The sequence below is a fragment of the Nannobrachium achirus genome (genome assembly GCF_963921795.1).
Source record: "Nannobrachium achirus genome assembly, chromosome: 8".
Taxonomy (NCBI): domain Eukaryota; kingdom Metazoa; phylum Chordata; class Actinopteri; order Myctophiformes; family Myctophidae; genus Nannobrachium; species Nannobrachium achirus.
This window is the reverse complement of record NC_137817.1, coordinates 23145314-23170179: the sequence shown is the minus strand read 5'-3', so window position 1 is coordinate 23170179 and position 24866 is coordinate 23145314. Positions and strand designations below refer to the sequence as shown.

Genomic DNA, 24866 nt, shown 5'->3' with positions numbered 1-24866 from the left:
GTGTGGGGGGGGGACTGAGGTTACTCAGTTTATATTTTAGCTATTGAGAAATAGCAGATATACAAGCTCACAGCGTGGCACCGAGTGCCGTGTTGCAAGCTTGTAGATCTGCTATTTTTGAAGAGCCGTGAAAATGTGTGCAAATCTTTGAATATATGTATATTTTTTTAAGCGAACATTTGTAACTCAAATGTTGCTTCTGGGGGGGTCCCTGGAACTAAATATTTTGAGATGGGGGTCCATGGCCAAATACATAACATTTTGGGGGTCCTTTGGGGGTCCAAAAGTTTGAGCACCACTGACATAGAAACATGTTTTTTTTTTAAGAATTTTCACTATTTTTCAAAAATAGCAGATCTACAAGCTTGCAGTGCGGCACTCGGTGCCGCGCTGTGAGCTTGTAGATCTGCTATTTTTCAATAGTTAAAGCACAAAAGAACGCAGTGAATCCTTGTACCCAGGGCCCATAATTTGGTGCGACACCCCTGATTTTCATCAGCTGTTTACTTGTTGATTTGTGCCTTTGAGCCGTGCCTCTTGTTGTTTATGTCTATGTTTTCTCTATTTGTGGTTTAGCTAAGTTGATTTGCTTTATAAATAAACTAGACTTGACTTTGATAGAAAATTGGGACTGTCATTGAAATCAAATCAAATCAAATCAAAAAAGAAAAATGAAGATGAGCATGTACTGTAAAATCCTCAGTGTGAATTTAACTCTGAGGATGTACAATGGGTCCATGTGGTTACATTTGTACACCCTCAGGGTTACAAATGATTAGATTAAACATTGGTCAAATTTCCTAGAGAAAACAAAAATAGAATAAAACAAAAAACAAAAGCACTTTTTTTTTTACCTTCATGGAAGCCCTGGAGGTTTCTGGGATACCATTCTCGTACTTCCCTGTGATGATGCCACACGCCAGTGGAGACCACGTCATCGCCCCCACCCCTGTCGCAATATGGAGAGGAAAGTGTTAATTGTATTAATGTAGATATTTGTTTAGGGCTTATCTGCCTTTGTTTATAGGTATAGTCGAGATGGACAGGATGCAGGGAGAGAGAGATGGAGAGAGATATGCAGTAAAGATGTTGCGATATGAAAGTTAACCACTTAAACCCTTTATACTTAGTAAACTGGAAGTGGGTTGCCTGTACTTGGTGCACACTTATTCCCTCTAGTCGGAGGGAGCCAGAACGGGGATGCTGGGGTTCAAGTGGTTGAGATTGAAAATTAAGAAGAGATGTAATCACGGTCACGGTCAAATTCCCAGCCGGCGGACTTGGCTTATCAGAGGGTCATAAGGGTTAGCTGGGCTACGTGACTGACATCATAAGAGACTGATTTAAGGACATGTAGATCAGCTGGGTCAGGTCGGATCATAAGTGGGCTTTACACTGGCTTTTATCCTACTACTTATTCTGTACACTTGTTCTCTCAGGCCTACCTGTATCTCTGTTTCATCCAGCAACTGAATTTCCCTCTGAGTCAATAAAGGTCTGTCTACTGTAGCTGCTCAGGACGGGTTGATTAATAAAGGCCAAAAGACTGCATGAACCAGCTAATGTGGCTGAAGTCTTGTAAATAAACCTTTTCCCTGTCCCTGTTCCATGGAGTTAAAGGGATTGTTCACCCAAAGAAACACTTTTTTCTATAGATTACTCACCCCATGGAGACTTGAATTCATGGATAATGTTTTGTTTATTTTTGGCGTATTCCTAAGCCAATAATTTGATGACCAGCAGTGGTTTCCTATGGAGACACAAAGAGCCTGCTTTGTTCCATATGGAGACACAAAGAGCCTGCTTTGTTCCATATGGAGACACAAAGAGTCTCCTCAAATTATTGGCTTAGGAATGCGACAAAAACAAAACAATATCCATGAATTCAAGTCTCCATGGGGTGAGTAATCGATAGGAGTGAACTATCCCTTTAACATTAACGATCCAAAGAGCAAAGACATGGCCGTGTTGGAGCCACCGAGCCAGAGACCACCGGTGGCCAGAAAAAAAAAACACGAAACAGTGTGGAATGCCAGGGTTTGGGTGCCAGCAACACTATGGGAAAGAAACTAATTAATATCATAGCACTGTGGGGGGGGGGGGGGGGGGGGGGGGGCGACATAGTAACCTTGGGAACATAGGGAGGACCCCGGTAAGGGACGGTGTGGAAGTGGAAGTGAAGAATACTTGCCTATCTTGTGGTAGAGTTCAGGCAGCTGAACCTCCACCTTCTCCCTCTGGAACAGATGATACTCTGCTTGCTCACACACTGGAGGGACCAGGTTAAACTGTCTGGCCACAGAGTACGCCTCCTACAGACAGAGAGAGAGAGAGAGAGACACACACAGGGAGAGAGAGAGAGAGAGAGAGAGAGAGAGATGGAGAGATTCACTTATATCAGGGGTCTTCAACGTTTTCAGGCCAAGGACCCCTTAGTTGAGAGAGATGAAGCAGGGACCCCACAACCTGTTCATAGATTCCATATAGTTTAATCGTTTGACAGCACAATCATCAGTGTATTTTGGATTCATGTAAATTTTGTTTTCAGATATTTAACCACTTGAACCGTCAATACTTAATAAACTTGACCTTTCACTCAGTACTTGGTGTGCTCTTTTTTCCCCTCTACACCAAACCTCTTTGCCGAAAATAGCCGATCTACAAGCTCACAACGCCTCGCAGCGCGACATGTAGATCAGCCGATCTACAAGCTTGCAACACGGCGCGGAGCATCGCGTTGTTAGCTTATGTAGATCTCCATATTTTCACTAGATTGTGTCCTGGGCAAACTCTCTTTTGGGTCTCGAGCTAAAAAGTTTGGGAACCACTGTATAAACTGAAGTATAAACTCGCTGTCAGCCAGAACATTCAGCATATAGTATATGAGCATGTTCTTCTTCTTTTTTTTGTGGTGTGGTGACATTCTTCTTTACATTTTTATCCCACGATTTTGTAACCCATTTTTCAGTACCAATTGCCGAAGCTGTAATCATGGGCACTGCTCTCCCTCTGCCAACCTGGGGAGGACCCCGAACTGAGCTCATGCTTCCTTCAGTGCATGAGGCATCAGGCCGCTTCTTATCGCCTGACAGGGGGGAGCTTCCCCAGTTGGACGTAGCACGTGGAAGGAACACGTTATTCCAACCAGTTCCTTTCCCCTCCATCAGGTTCCCCGGCTGGCCAGGGGGAGGCACTAAAGAGACCAGGATTACTGCATGTTTTGTGAGGGTATCTACCCTAGTGAAACCATTCGTAATAGTACAGTGCTGTACCTCAAAGGGGAACCTAAGATAAAATCTATTGTATATATAACTGCCACCTTCGGAAAGCACAACAAATTAATTCTGCTGACTCAGTTTATTCTTATATCTTGTTTTGGTTTCTCATCCCTCTGCTGTGGCTCCAGTTTCACGACACCTTTTGTTTCCTTTAACCATCGTACATCATGTATATATATCGTTGCTGCCGGGCAGCTCTTATCTCCAACTTTTGGTGTTTTTATTTTGTAAAGTAATGCCCTACTTGATCATACTACAGCGTCACACAATCCTGAAAGTAACAGTTTGGGACATATGAGGTTTCTACCCGACAGAGACGATATATAACACATATCTATTTGTTTCCTGGAGCGAGAGGCAGTGGGCGAGAGCGCAAGAGGGAAAGAGTGATGAAGCTGCTGGATAAGAAACAGGGACTTAATCAAGATGCCAAGAGTGAAGAAAAAAAAGATGCAGAGAGTGAAGATCAGACAAGGTGAAAGCTAACTTCAACATACTGACACAGGGTGAAATAAACTCCTACTGCGGCTTATTTCACCAAATCAATATTCACCATCACAACTCTGTTAAGCCTTTACATTCAAGTTCACACAATACAGTATATGCAATTACCTGGATTTCCATTTGTCTTGGGAAAAAGACAAAGCCATAGGGAATAGACGCATGCATGCACACATGTACCCACACGCGTGCACGACTCACGCTGTTATCGTGTAGCCTCCTGCTGTCAAAACTATGTGACAGTGATAGTGAGTTCTGGGGCTATTTGGCGTTAATATAAAGATCATGTTATGGTATGTGAGGGCGTACGCACATGTGAGTTCCACACGTGTGTTCTGAGTTGCATATTTGTGTATGTGTGTGCGCGCGCGAGTGTGGCTCCTTTGTTATGTACATTGAGAAGTCATTGTTATTCTCTTTCAATATGGATGCCATCAAAATGTCATGCTCTCTGCTCCCTGTGACGGCATCAAACCCATGCCTAAACCTCACCACTTTTATCATGTGTCTCAGAACCGACCAAAAGGATTTTGTGCCAGGGACCTTCATAAGAGAAGATTTGTCAACGTTTTTCAAAGTGAACCGAAAAATGAAATAGGGCTTAAAGCGTTCCTCATTTTGCTGGGGACCTTCTGGAACCCCCTCAAGGACCCGGGCCCCACTTTGAGAAGCGTTGGGTTAAAGAGAATGATTGCATAGTGAAAGAGATGACAGGAACAGCGCTGGAGGATACTGAAATCCCCCTGGAATCCTCCACTTCTAGAAGCTGAGTCTTTGTTTCTAACAATCCTCTCCAGAGTGTTCACTTACTCTTTGTTCTCTCCTCTCATTCTTTTGCCCTCCCGCTCCATCTCTCCTCTCACTTCACTGTTCTTTTAGCCACTTAAACCATATACTTTGTTGGCTGGGATCTCCCAGAGGTCTGTACTTGATCCCCTCCCTTTTCTGCTCTACATCAAAGTTCTTTGCCGAAAACGGTGAGCTTGCAGATCTGATATTTTTTGCAGAATGTTGGCCGAATATGACATGGTTAATGACATGGGCCTAATAGGGACACTAGGGTTCTGGTTAATATAAGTTTGATTTGATTTAACCCAACTGAGCAATTCTTCCAAGAATCCTCAAACATAAAAACACCACTTCAATAGATACCAACATAAATAAAACATATTTGTAGGCCTACATAAATAAACTTAAAACACATAATTAGCCCCATATATTTGCAACACAACTCCTTTTTTCTAGATCCCAAGGCCAAGTACCATCATTTTAGTCTTCTGGGTAATCATGTTTGTTGCTACAGATCCAGTGATTAATATTTACTAGAACCTCCTCTATTTGTGCTGCTCAAAGTAGTGTCATCAGCAAAAAGTGTAGTGCTGGACATAGGCTAAATAGTGTGGAAAAAGTCAGTTGTATAAATTAAGTATTCGTAGTAAGATTTCACCCAATTTGATGCAGTTTCTTGGAAGCCATGGTGCAAAGTTTGTTCATAGATTTTAGCGCTCCATTTGATCTGGTTGCTCATAACATATTTATGAACAAAGCCCCAACTTTATCATTGTCCATCTGTCCCTGCCACTGGTTGCTCATATCTACAATATACACAGTAGAATGTCCACTTCTATGTCATCGCTGTAAGGCGGAAACCTTGTATCTCCATATTAAATCTTTTTTATGACACCCCCCCCCCCCCCATTAATTAGGGCCCTATTTCATATTTTGTCATATGACAATGTCATGCAAAAGTAGCGAAAATAGCTGTCGTAATAGGATGTTAGCTTGTGTCTACGTTGGATCCATTGGAACACGGGTACTTTTACCCCCAGAAAGCCTATAGGGCGGCTGTTGTCCAACAACCAAAAAGGATGCGTATTATCTTTAGGGATGAGACAAACTTTGGCATGCTTCCAATGCTTTGGAACATTTCCCTGTTCAAGTGACCAAGAATTAAACAGGAAGGTTAATTGCTGCAGTCATTCAAAGTAATTTGAGGTCTATCATAGCTAGCTGATTGTCCATCACTAGGTGTCTCCAAGAAATGTTGGCAATTGGAAAGGAGAGGTCAGTTATACGTATATTTCATTTTCATTTCATGCAGCCAGAGACTAGTGCTATTTGGGGGTGCATGGAAAGATTTGGCAACACCTGCCTTCATCATCTATGAAGGGAGGGCGTGCTTTAACAGTGCCTCTCCTCATTGAAGTATAATGCCTATCACCTAAGAACTGAGTAAAACATTCAATGGCATGATCCAAGTTACTGTACGTTCAAGTTAAATTCATAGAGTTGTAAAATGTCTTTGGAACCCTGGTGTTCTTTGTTACTTTCAGAATATTGTCATCTGTCCAACCCTTCAGGACACAGCTAATAATGTAATCAATACATCTCTGTTTTATCATAGAGGAAATCCTTTCAGGTGGAAAAGTTGCACTGGAACTACCGCCAGCTTGTATTTCCCTCTCCACAAAATCTCTTTGACGAAGCTGATCTACAAGCCATAATGGTTCTTGGCCTACCCTCAGTGTTGGTACAGTATTCTCTGCATTTCAGAGAAAACAATATTATCTCTCCTGGAGAACAGCATTAGAGGTCCAGTATAAGGTTTCCCATAGCTGCATGCTTGTTCTCCTTTTCCAGTAGCAGCCACCTTATTCTCCACAGTTTGCAATGAACATATTAGCGTAATCCATGTTCTCAGACATCAAAATCATCAGTTTGCATCTGATAGGATCATTCTGAGCTTCAATTAATCTAATAACATCTCAAACAGTAAAGCAATTTCTACCTCCATTGTTGACTCATTCCCAGTTCCCATCACTGTCAGAATGTGCTGATACTGGCAACAAGATTCAAAGAGGTAATAATAATACAGCACACTCAATGTAGCTCCACAGAGATTCTTTTAATTACCAACAACAAGCTGTCTTCAGGGTAAATGCTACAGTATGCAAACAAATCAGTGCAACTGTTTGTATAGCAGAAGCAGATACCCCTGATGACAGCCTGTAGAAACTAGAAACTAATCCCCACTGATATCCTTCAGGATCTTCTCCTTATTTGTTTCATCTTATTTGTTTTTGCTTCTTGACAGTGTTTGTAGCTGACTTCAATAAATCTCCCCAGCTCTTCAACAGACCCACTTGAATCCAGAATGTTTGATCAGAGCTTAATCATACATACACGCATGCACAAACCGTCAACAATCCACCTTTACCTGTTACATGAATGTACAGTAAAAGCAGTGTTAGAGCAGACATTGAACATTCCATGTTTGTTTTATTTTCAATGTGTTTGCCCAGGTTTCTGTAAGAGTCGCTTCAGAAGAGAGAGAGAGAGGAGCACTCGTCAAACACAGTTCCATCAAATACTTGTCTTGGGTGCACGGCTCAGGGAACGAATGAACTTTTAGAAAGGTGATGCCAGCACTCACTTTAGAATGAGTGGGTCTTCCTCAGCGTGTATCTGTACACGCTGAGGAAGACCCACACGGGTCGAAACGTCCGGTGTTTGCTGCTGTGCTGCTGGGGCATCTTGAAATAAAAAGACAAAGATTTCATTCTAAAGTGAGTGCTGGCATCTCCTTTCTAAACGTTCTGAAGAGTCGACCTGGGTTATGGTGTTGTGGTCTCCAATGAATTTGGATTGAACACCATCTCCACTTTAATGCTGAAGACGAGGAAGTGATTGTCGCACCGCTGAACAAAGTTCTGAATCTCGTGTTTGCAGATAGCTGTGCCTGAGCGCTCAGAAATTAGACACAGCATGGCTCATCAGACAACACAATCACATTGTTGGAAGTGCTATTTGTCATTGTACAACGGGTTCAGACCTGAGAAGGCAGTTGCATTATAATGAGAAGGGTGTAGATATCGAATGAAGCGAAAAAAAAACACATCCTACAGCTGGTAATCAATGAAAATCCACGATAAAACACCTGAAAGTTCACAACCCTTTAAAACAGTGCAGCATTATTTCAGGTCGGGACCCAAAAGAGAGATTAGACATTTCCCGGGGACCTAAACTAGTAAAAATAGCAGATTTTGCGAACTTGTACTGATCGGCTATTTTCACTACTTCTTAATATTTTTTATTAATGGAATGTCTTAGTTTGTTTGAAAAACTATGATATTTTTGTATTTCAAAACAATTCCGCACACATGTCCGTGACCCACTGTTTGGGAAACAGTGATTTACATAGTGACGGTTTCACAGAGTAGCTCATCTGAAAACAGAAGTGGAGAGATATAAAAGTAGTTTTGTGTGCTCACCATGATCTCCATGGCCGTCCATCGAGAGGTTCCCCAGTACATGGCCATGCCCTGGTTGATCACATAAGTCATGGCCCGTACAATCTCTGGAAAAACAGAGGCATAGAGATGAGACATTCGTGAACGAATCGAGTCTTTTGAACGGCTCTTTTAAATGAACGATGGGATCCGGTTCGCAGTAGGGAGACGTTCCTTTCTAAATGAACAGTTGTGGAAAAAGTACAAACATTCTTTACTCATCATGTAAAAGTATCAATACTGCAATGTAGAAATACTCTGCCACAAGTAGATGTTCAGAATTAAAATGTAGGCCTACTTGACACAAACAGATGGATTCACGAAATTCTATACTGTATCAAACTTGAAAGACTTAGATTCTCCCTCAAAGGTTCCTTGGAATCCTTCAACAAAACGTGGCAGCCCGTGCTGGATTACATCGGCACGCTCACGATCACAAACGAACTCAACAATTAGCCTGAGCAGAGACACCCCCCCCCCCCCCCTCCCCACCCTTGTGTTCCCCCTTGTCTTTTGTCTTGTCTTGGTTGAAAGTGTGAATGGGATTTTGTGATTTAAATGTATGTTTTTTGTTCTATGCTTTGTTTGTTCTCTTTATTTTATTTAAATCTATATACACTAACTTTGGATGTTGGATATATAAAATAAGTGCAGTTTACATCTGTGATGTTACCTATTATGATGCCTTTTTCTATTACTCCTGCCAAAAAAATAGATTTGTAAAAAAAAAAAAAAATGTAGGCCTACTTGAGTAAAAGTACAAAGGTATTAGTATCAAAAATGCACTTAAATTATCTTTAGTAGAAAGTACTCATTATGCAAAATGTCCCATTTCACATTTCAAGTTTTCCAATGAATAAAATGTAGAAAAACATTTGAAAATAGCCGATCTACAAGCGTCACAACGGGATGCATTGTGAGCTTGTAGATCGGCTATTTTCAAAGAACCATAAATCCCATAACCAGGGTTCAATTTGTAAAAAAAAAAAAAAAAAACATCAAAAGCTAATTTAACTCTGCACACAACACTATAGTCAGATCTTCTGAGGAAATGAGTTGCACAAACATTCATTGGTTGGTTGATTGACGGAACGATATATTCCTTGCTTGTACACTTGTTCAGTCATGACTTCATTCATTTTTAATCTCTTCATTTCCAATAAAGTAACATTTCAAATAAATATACCATATCATAGGCTATATAGATAGATAGATAGATAGATAGATACCTTTATTATCCCAAGGGGGAAATTCAATATACTATGTGTACAGTGACGTTTAATTAGGCACTAGAGCAGCAGTAATTATTCAGTTATGGGAGAATTCTACCACACTGTGAAATATTCAGACCGGTTTTATTGGATTCAAATCCCATGACCCAAACTTTAATATCCCTTTAATGTACTTTCAGAGCAATAGAGAAAAATGTGCTGGGTTGCTTGCAATGCTTGTTTGTTTTCTAACTCTCTTCCAGACAGACTCCAGTAACTAATGAACTATAGAAAAACATTTTTAAATAGTTCAAATAGCTCTAGATCTAGATCTACAAGCTCACAACGTGTCGATGTAGATCAGCTATTTGAAGTTTAACATTTTCTTTTTTTTTTTTCTTCAAAAAAGGATAAGGGGTAAGGCATGGACTAAAATATAGCTGTTAATATCTGATCACATTTAAAGCCCACTGCATCTTTAATGAGGCAATTAACGGCAACATGGCCGACTGTGAGGCCTAGGCCAAAACTCAGATTATTGCTGTCATTAAGGTTATTCATCATGGGATAGTAGGCTACTCTGGCCAATTACAGTGGAGCCTTCCGCGGTGACGGCTATGTTCTGCGTCCTAATTGGCCTTATTGGCCGCTGGCATGGCCTCAGAATAGATATGGACATCGAAAAAGAAAACGCTACCCAATTCCTCCATGAAGTTTGAACAATTAACAGCCGATCTAAACGAGTTTAATGCACTCAAAGTATTTTGTAGGTGTCTGTTTTTGTTTTCTTCCACAGAGTAGCTCTATCTAATTCTTGATTGAAACTTAGAAAAAGTACCATTGAAAATGTAGACTGTAGCGCTGTGAGAAAATTAACGGGACTTGCAGGTGTTGCTATTGTGTTCCTCAGTGTCTCTACTCCCGTTTAAAGAGGCACCAATTTTCTAACCAGCATTTATCAGCCCAAATTTCAGCTCACACAGCAAATAGCACCCTGCCAAGACAAATAACATGCTAGTATACAATTCTACCCCTCCTCTCTCCTTTTGTGTTGCTATTGTTGTTTCACTCCCTCTTCCAACCTCCTTGTGGCTGTCTACTTTTATATATCTTCTTTCTCTCTCTCTCTCTCTCTCTCTCTCTCTCTCTCTCTCTCTCTCTCTCTCTCTCTCTCTCTCTCTCTGAGCATGTTGCTGCAGAACACTCTGCGGTCACACTTAATTCTGCTCCTCGCTGTTTCCTGACAACACATCAGGAGAAAACAGAGAGCGAGCGGTAGTCAGTGGGAGGAAGGAGCAACCATAGGGAGTGAAAGGGAGGAAGGGACTGTACCGTTGAGAGGGAGAAGAAAAATAAAACCTGACTTACCCACTTGAACCCTCGCTTCCTTATTCTGGGGCTAACATTTAAGCCAATCTGGCGTTAAGATTGTAACGTTCCATTGTAGATACCGGGCTGAAAGTTCACATTTGAGTTCACAGTGAGAGCTTCACAGGCCGTCACACAGAATTACTTTTCTTTGTGTATAGACTTCATGGTTGCTCTGCTCCTGCTGTACTTGAACTGCCACCTATGTTTACAATGATGTCTGATATGTATGCTGCTACAGGCAGCAGATGATGTTTTTCACCTGCACAAAGGTCTATATTCTATATCGGTTGCTATTCTATTGCTGCATCTCATGTACTGTACATATTTGTTACCTCATTCCATTGCCATTTCTCCCAACTATGCACCTTATATACAGTAGGTGCATTATACTGTATATATTTTATTTGACTCATATCAGGAATATTTGAATACCTAACCTGCTTTCCTTGTCTTTTCTTTCTATATCACATTTTCCTCCCTTTCCCTTTCCTGAAAACTGCAAATGATAGGAGCTTGTATAAATATAATTTCACCCACCCACCTAGTACACCTGCATGTGACAATAAAGTTGAAGTTGAGTTGAAGTTCACAGAGTTTCTTGGCAAGGACCCAATTATGAAACACCCGGTGACTGCAGCAGTCACCAATGAGGCTTTAACAATGTCAATAACTCTAATATCCCTCAGCCAGTTTTCATTATTACAGTAGGCATAAAAACTTTGAAAGTAGGCTGCATTCGGTACTAGCTCCCTTTTTTATGAATCAATAAAAAAGGCAATAATGCAGCAGGTAAGTTCACACGACCTTGTGCTAAAGGCTTGACGTCATCCTTAATTAATTAATCTTCTATTTTCATCTGTTCACTGATTGCAAATTCTCCCCATGCACTGAGGTCACTGTCGGTGTCAACCCCCACCGGGTGGTCATAGGGAGGGTGAAGACAAGCATGTCTCCTCTGATACACATCGCTATAGCTGCTTCCTTTCACCTGACAGTGGGGAGTTTCACCTCAGAAAACCCCCATCTATTCTACCCCCACCCCCCCTGACCAACCAGTATGATTATGCAAGTGCAGCAACAAGGACACAGCCCCTTGCCAGCTGTCCAACCGGTGAACACTTCACTACCAACTGTGTTCACATGGAGCACCAGGCCGAGCCGGATGCACCTCTGCTGGGAATCAAACCGGGGGTCTCTGCCGTGGTGTTTTTACCTCTATGCCACCCTGTGATGTCATTCTTAATGGCACACTGATTGGTGTACTCACCCTCCATGGGCGTGTTGCTATCTGGGCGGTTGGCAAAGACAACATCTACGTACTCCAACTGCATCCGCTGTAGTGAGCCCTTCAGACCTAGAGAGAGAGAGAGAGAGAGAGAGAGAGAGAGAGAGAGAGAGAGAGAGAGAGAGAGAGAGAGAGAGAGAGAGGGGGGGGGGGGGGAAGCGAGTTGGAGAGAAATGTGGAACAGGATGAGAGATTTGTGTGAGAGATTTGGATGAGAGATTTGGATGCGTTCCCTGGCACTTTGCTTGTAAGTCCTTGAACTCTAGTTGTGTGGATGTGTCCAGATTGGTCCCAGTGGGTCCCTGGCTGAGTTCCTACCATGCTGTACCCACTGAGACTCCCAGGGAAATGGAACCCCTGACTGTTGAACCATTAGTTTCATCCTCTACCTCTTGCGCTCCACAGGGAACAGACGCCCTAACCGCTGACCGTGTGAGTGCCATATTCAAGCATATACTCAAGCAACTCCTAGGGTAACATCAGACCAGTGCTATATACATTAAGTAGCTGTGTATCTCCATGATTGAAAAATAATTCTGGTGGTGGTGGTGGTAGCTGACCAGATATTGTGGCCAACCGCATAATCGCAATGCCCTTGAATTGATTCTGTCAAGAGACTTAACCCCTCACTTTTCTATTACCCTGTCTAGACTCTGAATGGAAAAAAGGGAATAAAAATGCTGCTCCTGAGTGTGTGTGTGTGTGTGTGTGTGTGTGTGTGTGTGTGTGTGTGTGTGTGTGTGTGTGTGTGTGTGTGTGTGTGTGTGTGTGTGTGTGTGTGTGTGTGTGTGTGCACACGCGTGTGCGCGTGGATGTGCGTGTGTGTTTGTTTACATGGTGTGGTAAGTGAGTCCTACCTTCGATAATGTGCTTCCTAGACAGTCCCCTCTCGGTCTCGGCTCTGTTGGGATAAAAACAAACTATTAAACCATTTCTGAACACACAGTAAATCTGTCTAGTGAGCATGTTGTGCGTTTATGTTTGTACGATTAAGCAATATTACACTTGAGGGTGTGCTTTACGGTCGTTATTGGCATGACAGCGATCCTGCCTGGAACAATGTGCTCGCGGCAAGTTCCACAAGCAAAGAATCTATGATAGTGTGTGTGTGTGTGTGTGTGTGTGTGTGTGTGTGTGTGTGTGTGTGTGTGTGTGTGTGTGTGTGTGTGTGTGTGTCTAATGCACACCCTCAAGTGTAACATTGCGAATTTGCGATATAAATAAAACATATCAAAATGTAGTGGGCTCTCAAAATAAAAAATGTTTGCAAGCGTTTTCTCAGTTTCCCTGGAAATACATGGGAACTGACTGACACAATAACTTGTCCCTGTTTACACAGCCAGTCCAAATCTTTTATTGGAGAAAGGCTGGGCGATGTGCTGTCATGCTCATTGTCATGCTGGGGAGCTTATTTCCATCACAATATATACAATACATCCCCTCAGCTCCGAAATGAACAAGTATTGAGCCTGAACCGTCACTGTGTGGTCACAATCCAAGTCAGCAGTGTTGATTTCGTCGACTAAAACTATGACGAAAAATGTTTGTCGACTGCGTTTTTTTCACTGACGAAAACTACATAAAAACTAAATAAAAACTAAGCTGTGATGACTAAAACTAAGACTAAATATATTGACAATTTTGTCAACAAAATAAAACATAGACTAAAACGTTAGGGAGGGACTAGTGAAGGAGAAAGTAATTTGGTTGCTCTCAGGTGTTGCTGCGACGCGTTGTGAGCTTGTAGATCGGCTATTTTCAGCACGCAACCAAGTGTAAAATCAGTTATTACGATGCCATCAAGGCCTGCAAAAATACATTTCAGTTGAAACTGTAGATTTAGTCAACTAAAATCTTATGACATTTAGTCGACTAAAATTAGACTAAAACTAAATCTTTCCAGGTGACAAAAATTTGACTAAAACTAAAAGACATTGTATTCAAAAGACTATGACTAAAACGAAATCAAAACGTGCTGTCAAAAACAACACTGCAAGTGAAGTCAGTTACTTACTTTCCTCCCCAATAAAGCTTAGTTGTAATGACCAAACTGGAGCGTCTGAGGAAAAATAACAGACACAGAAAGATAGAAAGGAATAGATAGGCTAATGAGGGGGAGAGAATGCAATAGCAGCTCATGTTATACTATAATTGAGCCATCTTAATGAAGCCACATACAAAGAGAAACTCATTTACATGTTAAATTAATATAATGCCGCCATTATAGCATATTTAATCTAAGCTTTCTGCATTAAATACAGGGAAATGAGAGAAATCTTTCAATTTAGTATTGACTTGAGTGGTACAGAAGCTAGCTGTGCACATTGAAATACTCAGATAAAGATTAACATTTAAAAATGCGAGTTTGAATATTATTACTCTTGCAAGTCTGCCAGTTTACTGTGATTACAAATTAGCATTTGATAAGGTCATGTTTTCGAATGAAATCAAACAGGGATAATAGTCTTCTGATTAAAACCGTGTCTGGAGAAATAAGTACAACTTCCTCAATGAAAAACAAACGAACAAACAACGAATAAATCAAGCCTCTGCAAAAAGAAAATGCTACAGTGAATATTCAACATGACATGAACTACTTATGGGACCTGACAGACGTTGCACAGGCGGAGTGCACTGTGGGAACTGTCCATACTGTACACGTAAGAATATGCACGCATTACTGTAATGTACATTCAAATCACAAACATATGACAGACTGTGCCATGCGTATTCACTGCAGTGCTACTGTATACAGACTTATCTGTGTACACGCACGCACACACACACAACGCGCACACACACAAATGCATGCTACCTCTGAATATCATTTGAAGACAAATCTCTTTGCCTCTGTTTGAAATGCCAAAATATGAGAATCTCTTCTGGCAGAATTTTGCTTCTGGATTCTGGACAGATCTCATATAATTATGTGGCATCACACTGTGAGGTGCAAGGTGTGTGTGTGTGTGTGTATGTGAGTGTCTGTGTGAGTGACGGCATACATTAGTGTCTAATCGGTGAGCCAGGCTCACTTTAAGAAGGAAAAACAAACTGCTGTCAAGGCACGCACGCACGCACGCACGCACGCACGCACGCACGCACGCACACACGCACACACGCACACACACACACACACACACACACACACACGCACACACACACACACACACACACACACACACGCGGATTAGTGCAAACATTACCTCCAGCATTTCTTCTTGATGATGTTTCCTAGGATGATCTCAGCTCTGCGAGGTAGACAGACACAAGGTGAAGTCACTTCAACATTTCTCTTTCAATTAGAATCACCAGACAAGCATCTACAATAACACCTTGAAAAAAAAAATATATATAACAATGGCAAGACGATGTGCGCGCGCGGCAGTTTGTGTCCTCCTCGGGCAGCAGGATCTGTGGAGGCTGCTTTCAAAGGAAGACAAACTGTCTTCTCTCGTGTCACAAAGAGGTAATCGCTCCTTCCTGTTAAGTTTGTCGAGTCTACCGGGGTTATCTGAGGTTGTGTTCCTCCCTGGCATGGTTGCTCACAGCAAAATTAACTTGTCTAATAACAATATACATTTTATTCTAATATATTCATAGAAGAAAAAGGTCCTTTTGCACTCCTACAGAGGGATGAATGAACTTGAAAAGCAGAAGAGTCCCACACACTGCCTTCTGATGATGTCTTGTTTTGGAATGAAACGCTTCCATCAATCTCTCTAGAATATTTAGAACATCTGTATACAACCCATACTAGGGCATCAACCCACAAACAGCTACATTATATGAAAGCATCGATTCTTATTTTTTAGTAGAGATTGGATTGTTAGTGGGCTTAGTGTCAAATCTGTATGCTAAAGTTTAATAAATGGTGAATAAACAGGGGACATATACCGTACTAAATACTGTATTGAACATACAGACTTGATATAAATGATGACTCACTTGCCACCTGCGTAGACCTCAGCTGTGTCAAACAGATTCACCCCATTCTCATAGGCGATGGTCATCAACTGCTCGGCAATCTGTAAGGACGCAACGTGGAGAGATCAAAGTGGGATCATTAAAGAAAGGTGACAAAAGTTACAAATCATTTTGGGTAGTTTGGATTTGGTACTTTTAATCTGTACTTTATCAACTCTTATTCGGCTTGGTTGAACATGTCCTTTTTGAGAGGGACCCAACTATGATGTCACACAAAGCTGTCCCTGAAAGATCATTGAAAGGTGACAGCCACGGAGAGTTCACAGTTCATCTGAGCTGATCAACTCGTTGAACAACAACTTGTTCGACTTGGTCGAACATTTATTTTTCAAGATGTTTATGATGTCACACAAAAGATGTCACTGCAGGGTCACTGAAAGGCCACAGAGTGTTTACAGAGGCTTCATTCGCAGAACTTTCTTTTCCTTTAGTGTCAGCGAGATTAAAGACCTGACCTTTTCCAATGCAGACCCGGCTTGAAAGGCATCAGTCATCATCAGCGAAGCAAGGATGCAACGTTGCAGACCCACGAAGCTGCACCTTTTCACTACACTGTAAACTTCTCAGTGTTCATTGGACTCAGAGGGTGCACAAATGGACCCTTGGGGGATATTTGGGTCCATTTGGACACCCTGAGAGTTAAATTAACAGTAAGAACTTTGCAGTGTACCTCTACACCGTTTCATCTCACTGACATTTTGGCAGTTCAGCTGTGAGCCACCACTCTGCCAAAACCCACTTTAGATGATCACAGCAACCTGTACTTTTTAGAGTGCACAGATACAATCCATTGCAGCATAAACTCTATTAACACAATAACTGCCGGGCGCCGCTAGGTGCCGCTAGAGTGCCAGCCATTCTCCCGTAGGCATTCACTATCACATCCGGGTCGCCAGCCTGAACTGGCTTGGCTTTTCACTCGAATGAGTGCTATGCTAGCGAGCCGGAGGAAGTTAGCTATCAGTTAGCAATCGACTATATAATTTTTTAGAAGAGCGATCTAAAGTTATTCAGCCGCCAAAATAACTTGTCTGCTGGCCTCGGAACACAATCCGGAGAAAATCCGCTGTAAAGATGTGTTTTTCTATTGGAGTAGGCGGCGTGGCGCGGCCTTTTCTTCCCATTACGGGCCGTGTAAACAGAATCGCGGCCTTGTGCTAGGATGCTAAATTAGACCGGATGCCTCCGATTATTTAATTCATTTTACTAAATGAACCGAAAAATGTCGGTTCTTGTAATCCTTAATACGTCTTGCTGAAACAGCGTTTTTTTGGGGGGGGCTCTAAACTTTTTTCTAAACCATTTTCAATGGAATAAATCATCGGGACAAGTAGAATGGCTCGTTGGGAAGCGGTGGAGGAGCCAGGACCACCCACGTCGCTACTAGCAGCTCAGGGTAAGCGAAATAGATTAAAAAATTAGTATTGGAATGGAAAAAAGAACCGATATTATTCGGTTTTCGCACAGAAAGAGTTAATATGCAGATTGAGGTGAGAAGAGAAGGGAAACTTTGGGTTTGAATCATAAGACTTTGTCTTTTGTGTAGTTAATACATGTTTAGGGTTGTGAGTCAATGTATGTGCATGCGTATGTGCACGCATGCGCGTGCGTGCGTGCGTGCGTGCGTGCGTGCGTGTGTGTGTGTGCGTGTGTGTGTGTGAGAGAGAGAGAGAGAGAGAAAGAGAGGGGACAAAGAAAGTAATTCAGATTCATGCTGTAATAAATCATGTGGCTGAATTGTCCTTAGATCCAATTTCCTCGTGGTGAGTTTTATTGTCAAGGCGTTTAAGTGAATTTACCACCCACACGCACACGCACACACACACACACACACACACACACACACACACACACACACGCGCGTGCGTGCGTGCGTGCCTGCATGTGTGTGCGCGCACTCTAAAGAATAGATGATCCGAAGGATGTCACAGCCTCACAGGGGACCCCCTGGTTGAGAACCACTGTTCTAAATCACAAGGTCAACAGAGGTGGTGGTGACTCATGATGTCTTACTCATCCATGATGGATGACGTGCTTTCACAACTCAATATGGTGAATTGGAAGTTCAAGGCAGTGCTTGAAAATCATATCTAAGTCATCTTTACCAATGGTAAGCAGTGCACCCACTGTCTATCTATTACATAGATATTAGATTTATATTTCTGCTTCTACACACACATGTGCACGCACGCACGCACGCACGCACGCACGCACGCACGCACACTCTGTGTGGGGTTGTACTGTACATCATGCAGACTGCAGGCTTGTTTGATGCTGATTAGGCACACAGGGAGGGAGAGAGAGGTTGCTCTCTTACAATCCCAGTAGCAAAATTGCTGTCTCACTGTGTTTGTGTGCTTCTGTGTGTGTGTGTGCGTGTGTGTGTGTGTGTGTGTGTGTGTGTGTGTGTGTGTGTGTGTGTGTGTGTGTGTGTGTGTGTGTGTGTGTGTGTGTGTGTACATACTGTACGTGTGTTTGTGTATGCATCTCTCTCCTTGTCTTTGAGGCATCCCTCTCGCTCTCTCTCCCTCTTTCATAATATACAGTATGTATGTACTGTAGGGTGTGTGATTGTGCATGTGTGAGTCAGGGGTGTGTGTTTGTAAGATGAGCCCACAGCGATGACCACAGCACTGTCCACTGTACATACAGTACAGTACAGTACATGCCAGGGGTAAGGTCCTGTCTGAAAGACAGTAACACTCTACCCTGCACCACAGCACCAGAGGCTCCCTGTGATAACAATGACATTCATTGACTTCAACTGTAGAGCTGTGATGCCCAACCTGTGGCCCGGGGACCACTGGTGGACTTAGAGGAGTTGTGTGGAAATAGAAAAAAAGTTCCCCCCCTTCTGTGTTGCCTAGAACTGGAGGATTGATTTTGGGGTTTGTATTGTAAAGTACGGGTGCATCTCTCCACTCCGACATGTCTCCTTTCCGACATGTCTCCATTCCGACACTAACCCTATCTCTACCCCTACCCTAAACCTTAGGCCCATGGGGAGTGTCGCCACTCCGACAATAAGAAGTCCATTTCGGAGTGGCGACATGTCGGAATGGAGAGAGCCTCCCGTAAAGTACAATGTGTGATGTCATCAAGTTGTAGTTTACAATACAAACCTCAAAATCAATCCTCCAGTTCTAGGCAACACAGAATCGCTGTGTGAAGCGAGGCGTTTTGAGCTTGCCGATCTGCTACTTTTAGCTATTTGGACATATGAGGTTTCCACCGGACGCAGACGAATGTGTTTGTGGACCTCCAGCAGTCACATCAGAGCACATTACATCACAGTGAACTGGACAAGAGAAAAGAGGTACAGACATGTACACAGTGGACTGACCCAGGAGCACAATGACCCCTGTCTGTATGGTGCACATCACAACAGCCCAGTGGTCAAGCTCAACATGTGGGCCGGGGGCCACTAGAGAGCTGCAAGGGTATTGCAAGTGGGCCCCCAAATACTTGGCAAAACACTCTGTTTTTAACATTAATAAAGAATATAAGATTACATTGATTTTTTTCCTTGAAAACCTTATTACACCTTAGTTTTCATTGTGATATCAATAAATAATAGGAATACTGTGTTAGTTCTAGTGATCCAAGCCAAAACACAATGGATTGATTCATCAAACTATATTACTATTGGCTAGTGGGAGGGCCTGCGGGCAGGCAGGAGGACCTATGACTCAGACATAACCATACTGTATAGAGGCCGGCCTGTGGCCCTTCGCTATGTCTCAGACATTGTGAGAATTCAAAATGTTTCCAGAAATCATTTTTGTAAGTTGAGTAACTCTCTGAACAGAAGAGTTTCCTGAACTACGTGGACTTTAGTTGTATGTGATTGTGATACAATACAGGCCTGCAGTGGACATGAAAGACAACAAAATGACTTCATACCTCATCTGTAATCTGTCCCCCAAATGTCACCCACGTACCTGCAAGAAGAGAGTGAGATGGAGATATTCATGTTAGTGAACCAGATAAATCAGTAGGATAGAATTATGAATCAATGTTGTTCCACTTGTTTTATAAAGCTTAAGAGAGTATTCATTTCCATTGTGGTTCTTTGAGTGTAAGAGTGTGTGTGTGTGTGTGTGTGTGTGTGTGTGTGTGTGTGTGTGTGTGTGTGTGTGTGTGTGTGTGTGTGTGTGTGTGTGTATAGCCCATGCAGTAAATACAACTATAAATGCTGCCTGGACACTGAAGAGCTATTTTCGTTCATTCAATTCCTTTATAATTTTCTTTATCCAGATCACATTTGTGTTGGCAGATACTGTCATCGTATAGAGACACTCAAGTCCCTCTCATAAGGTGATCTGCTTACACATCAGCTTTGACTAGCAGTATGCATTCATTATGAATACATCTTCCTCTGACCCTATAAGGCCACAGTATGCATATTTTGGAACTGTGTGCTACAGCAGTCAAAAGAAAGTGTGGATCCACGAAAAGTTATTTTGTCCTCAGTTAGAAGCTAGAAAGAAGAGCTTTTGCATGGGTTACCGAATTAATAGTTTTGAGTACTATTTGGAGTAGAGGGTGCGTGAATGTGTCCATTCATTTCTACTTGACATCACAGTGACAAATGAACATTTATCGCCTTCACACAGCCAAAGCTGTCACTTGTTCTCTGTCAAGTGATCACAGTTCATTTCACTCTGAGCGAGTACATGTGTAACCAGATGTTAAGGGTCCATTTGGTTAGATTTGGACACTTTCAGGTGCTGAGCAGTGCCTGTCGCCACAGGCCGTCACACACGATTACTTTTCAGTGTGTATAAGACTGCAGGGGCGCTCTACTGCTGCTGTGCTCTGACTGCCACCAATGTTTACAATGACGTCTGACATGCTGTTAAATGATGTCTCACCTGCACACAAGACTATATGCACAAAGGTTGCTATTGCTAATTTAAATGCTTTGTTCTGTTGATATTAACCTCAGTTTCTATCTATATTAATTTTCCTGAAAATGATAGGACCATGTATAATTTCGTCCACTTTGATGATGGGACAATAACATTGTTCAAGATCTGTTTTGAAAATAGCGGTGAGTTTTGAGCATGTAGATCTGTTATTTTCAAAAAGCTGATGTATATACACATATAATTATGGTTAAAGTGGTTCAACTGATTTTGATGCTGTGTTAAACCATTTGATGGAGACCCCCTGAAACCCGCTCAAGGACCGGACCCACGTTCAGAACCCCTGCCCAATGCAATGCATCCTCAAGTAGCATCAATCAACGTCTCTATGGAGAGACCAGGCACTCCAGTTTCAGAGAGTCCTGAAGCTTGTTCCATGATAGTCTGGAGATACCTATATAGAGGGATCTGTCTCTGGAGATCTTGTGAACAGCATGCATTTAGTCTTGTTCCTGCATGGGGAAAGAGAACTGGATCTAACACCATCTGCAACAACAGCTTGAGTTCTCCCTGACAGAGAGAGATCCTCCAAGCCAATGGAGGATAGCTTTTGTAATGAAATGATGGTCCAAAGTATCAAATGCCTTTGAGAGGTCGATGAAATGCGCTGCAGAATGCTGATGATTATCAAGACCTTGATGTTGTTAACAAAAAGCTGTTAACAAGTAAACAAGAAGCATTGTTGCTGTTATGTTGCCTGGTCTGAACTCTGATTGTTGAGAAGAATATGTTTTTTGCATCCAGGAAGGCAGGCAAGTGAGAGTTGGCTTCGGATGTGCAGTTTTCCAAACAGCGGGAATTGTGCCAGAGGTAAATGTTAGATTCAATATGTGAGCAAGCAGGGAGTAATTAAATGTGCACTGAGATGCAGGAGAGATAGAGATAAATATCTTCCACATGCTTGGAATATAAAATGACACTATCACTGTTAATCTGCGATGGGGGAGGATCGAGGCAGGCCTATTTTTGGTGAATTAACATTTTTGTAATTTTACAACCTGACAGAATTTGTAACCATGTGTTAGAACATGTTTGCATGGTTAGCACGGTTTGGACCAGTTTTTCCTAAAAGTGATGTCCTTGCAGGTCTGTAATTCTGTGTACAAATGGACCACTGTCAGAGTTATGGGGGTCCTTGAAATGAAAAGGTTTGAGAACCAGTGGTCTAGACTCTAACGTCTAGAGGGTTATATGAGTGTCGTTATATGAGGGTTATATGAGTGTCGCTTCAAGATGCGACGTGGTGTGGGCTTGTAGATCTGGTGGTGTGGATCAGCCTGTATATCAGGATACTTTCAACACACAGCACTGACATACAACAAAGTATAAATCAGGCTCAAGCCTTTCTTTTGTGTGTGTGCTTGCGTGCCCGCTTGCGTGCGTGCGTGCGTGCGTGCGTGCGTGCGTGCGTGCGTGTGTGTGTGTGTGTGTGTGTGTACTGTATGTGTGTTTGGAATGTAAATCTCCAGATTGAGACAACAGAAGGATGAGGATGTCTCATCACCGCGAGGGAAATCTGTCCATCTGCACGTATACACAAGGATCACCCATGAGAGCAAGTGCTATGTATGTGCATGTGGGTCCTGTTTGTGTATGCAAATAGTTGCTGTCAGTTGGAAACCATGTATGTCCAAAAGCGTTACTTTTCAGGATCAGAAAAAAAGAGTGTTCAAATGAATTTTCATTGGTTAAATATTTAACCACTTTCAACGACATGCCTATTTTGGGCATGTCATTCTGGGTAAAATCTTTACATTTTCCAAAAATGTTAAAAGGTTTTGAAAATCATCACAATGCAATGCGTTGTGAGCTTGTAGATAAGCTATCTTTGCACGACACAAAGTCTAAAATAAAGCATTCATTTATGGGAAAAACTAAAAAAGATGATTGGAGATAATTGGATATACAAGGTTTCTGCCTGACAACAACAATACATACACAAATCAAGCACATAAATGTGACTATGTGTTTCTTGATTGACCTGTAAACACGGCTTTTAGCCAGACGCAAGGGCTAAGCTGTGCAAACCATGAGGAGATGTTGTATCATCACACTGAATAATGCATGCGGCGATGGTGTTGCGGCACAAATTGTTGCAGATTATGTCAGGAGAATAGCTTGTGGTATCTGTGACAGAAAGGCACAGACAGGGTATCAGGTATAAGGTCATTTAAGACATTTTTAATGCCACACCTATAATAAAATTCAAGACCTGACTTGTAATGAATATACCAAATATTGACGCCGTCGGGTGGAAGCCTTGGATTTAGATATTTGGAGATATTTATTCTCAAGCTCTTAATACATTTCATTGTTTAAACATTCATGAAACACATACAGACTCAACTGCTTTCAACCTGGCATCCCTATTTTGGGCAACACTCATATAAAGAATGAAATTGTGCATTCTTGAATGAGAAATCATTAAAAAAAAAGCAGTCAGATAAAACGTGCTTATACCCATGAAGCTGGCTGTCCCACAGAGAACGTAGATGAATTGCTACCTCTTTGGACTGAATCTGACTGAAGCTGTTTCTATCATTATTTATTTTTCTTTCTGTTTATTACGTGGCAAAACTCTGTGTAGTCAGATAAAGAATACATCCCCTCAAAAATATTGAATACAATTGTATACCTTTTCTTTTCTTTTAATACATATGAATTGAAGACAATTTAATACTTTTTATTTAGTATAGATACTTGTTATTTCAACCAAGACAATCAGGAAGTAATTTCTAATCTAGTGTAAATATTATGAAACTTCTCTCAAACATTAATTAAATCATTTGAAGTAATGTGACAGGAATTTGGCAAACCACACAATCAACTCCTACAGTAAAAAAAATATATATATATATCTTTTCGGACACTATCCTGTAATATGAAACATCTAGTTCCATATTTCTAAATACATTTAGAAATCATGAAAAGAAAAACCTTTCCGATATTATTTTCAGTTCACTTTTGTGGAGATTTTCTGCGTATAACTTTTGCATCTCTCTGTTTTTATCTTTTCCTCCACACCCTGGGTGTACTGTGCATAAAGGTACGCACGCAGGCGAGGCAGTGCCAACTGTTTTCAAACTGCTCATTCTTAAAGCGAGGGCTATAATGACATCATCCTCACTGGTCTAAGGTCTCATTATTCCATTCCCCATGGTAGCACTCACTCCACTGAGGTTTACCACACAGATGACAGCTGAAGGATGACCGAAGCATAACGATATTACTTTAACTTAATTGCCGCGAGGCAGGTGAGAGAACTGCATTTCCCATGCTGCGCCATCATCAGCAGGCTTTGTGGTCTCTTAAGTGTGTCCATCACAGGGATGGAATGGCTGGATGTGAAGTAATTATAACTTAAGCCTAGATTTGCTGGAAGTTGCTCTACTGATACCATTATTATCAGTAGCATGACAACCCCCTGTGGAAATGAACCCAGCATGCAGTATATTGTAGAAGTGGTTTGTCTGTAAGCATCAGAACATCATAGTTTATGTTTTGCCTGTGATTGTGTGTAATGTATGTGTATGAGTCTTCTAAATTAGTAGATGTGTGTGTGTAAACGTAATTTCAGTTTGTGTGTGTGTGCGTGCGTGCGTGCGTACATGTATGTGTGTAAATAATTACAAGTTAGCGCCATCCATCATGGTAACATTAATCACAGAGCACCATGTCCGGTCATGTCTGTGAGCTTTGTGGCGAGGAGAGTCGTGATGGTGATAAGAAAACCTGTGTCATGATGACACGGTGAGAGCGCCGCTCTCCAACGACAGGCTCATTTCCTGCTCGATGGGAATCACAGCCCTGTGGCCACGAAGCACCGCTAGCACTAGTTCTGAATCCTGATTCTGCAATGTGACAGTAAACAGTGTGGTCTGAACTTGTTTGGATTGAATGTTGTTTTCCCCCTCAGTATCTCTTTCAGGCTTCAGGCTATAAGCTGAAATCCTTCTGCTCTATAAAACCCTGAGTGATGCAGGTCCAATTTACACTCTTCACCCTTTCTCAACCTGTGC

General features: G+C 41.9%; 1 protein-coding gene across 1 annotated transcript in view; it reads right to left on the bottom strand.

Annotated features, from left to right (window-relative positions):
* kcnab1a (potassium voltage-gated channel subfamily A regulatory beta subunit 1a) overlaps nucleotides 1–24866 on the bottom strand; it is a 150995-nt gene that overhangs the window by 5389 nt on the left and 120740 nt on the right. The window contains 9 exon segments of the mRNA XM_080732217.1: nucleotides 855–949; nucleotides 2192–2312; nucleotides 8051–8136; nucleotides 11918–12004; nucleotides 12793–12836; nucleotides 13950–13994; nucleotides 15139–15183; nucleotides 15881–15960; nucleotides 19823–19860. Of these exon segments, the coding sequence (XP_080588343.1) occupies nucleotides 855–949; nucleotides 2192–2312; nucleotides 8051–8136; nucleotides 11918–12004; nucleotides 12793–12836; nucleotides 13950–13994; nucleotides 15139–15183; nucleotides 15881–15960; nucleotides 19823–19860 (641 nt within the window).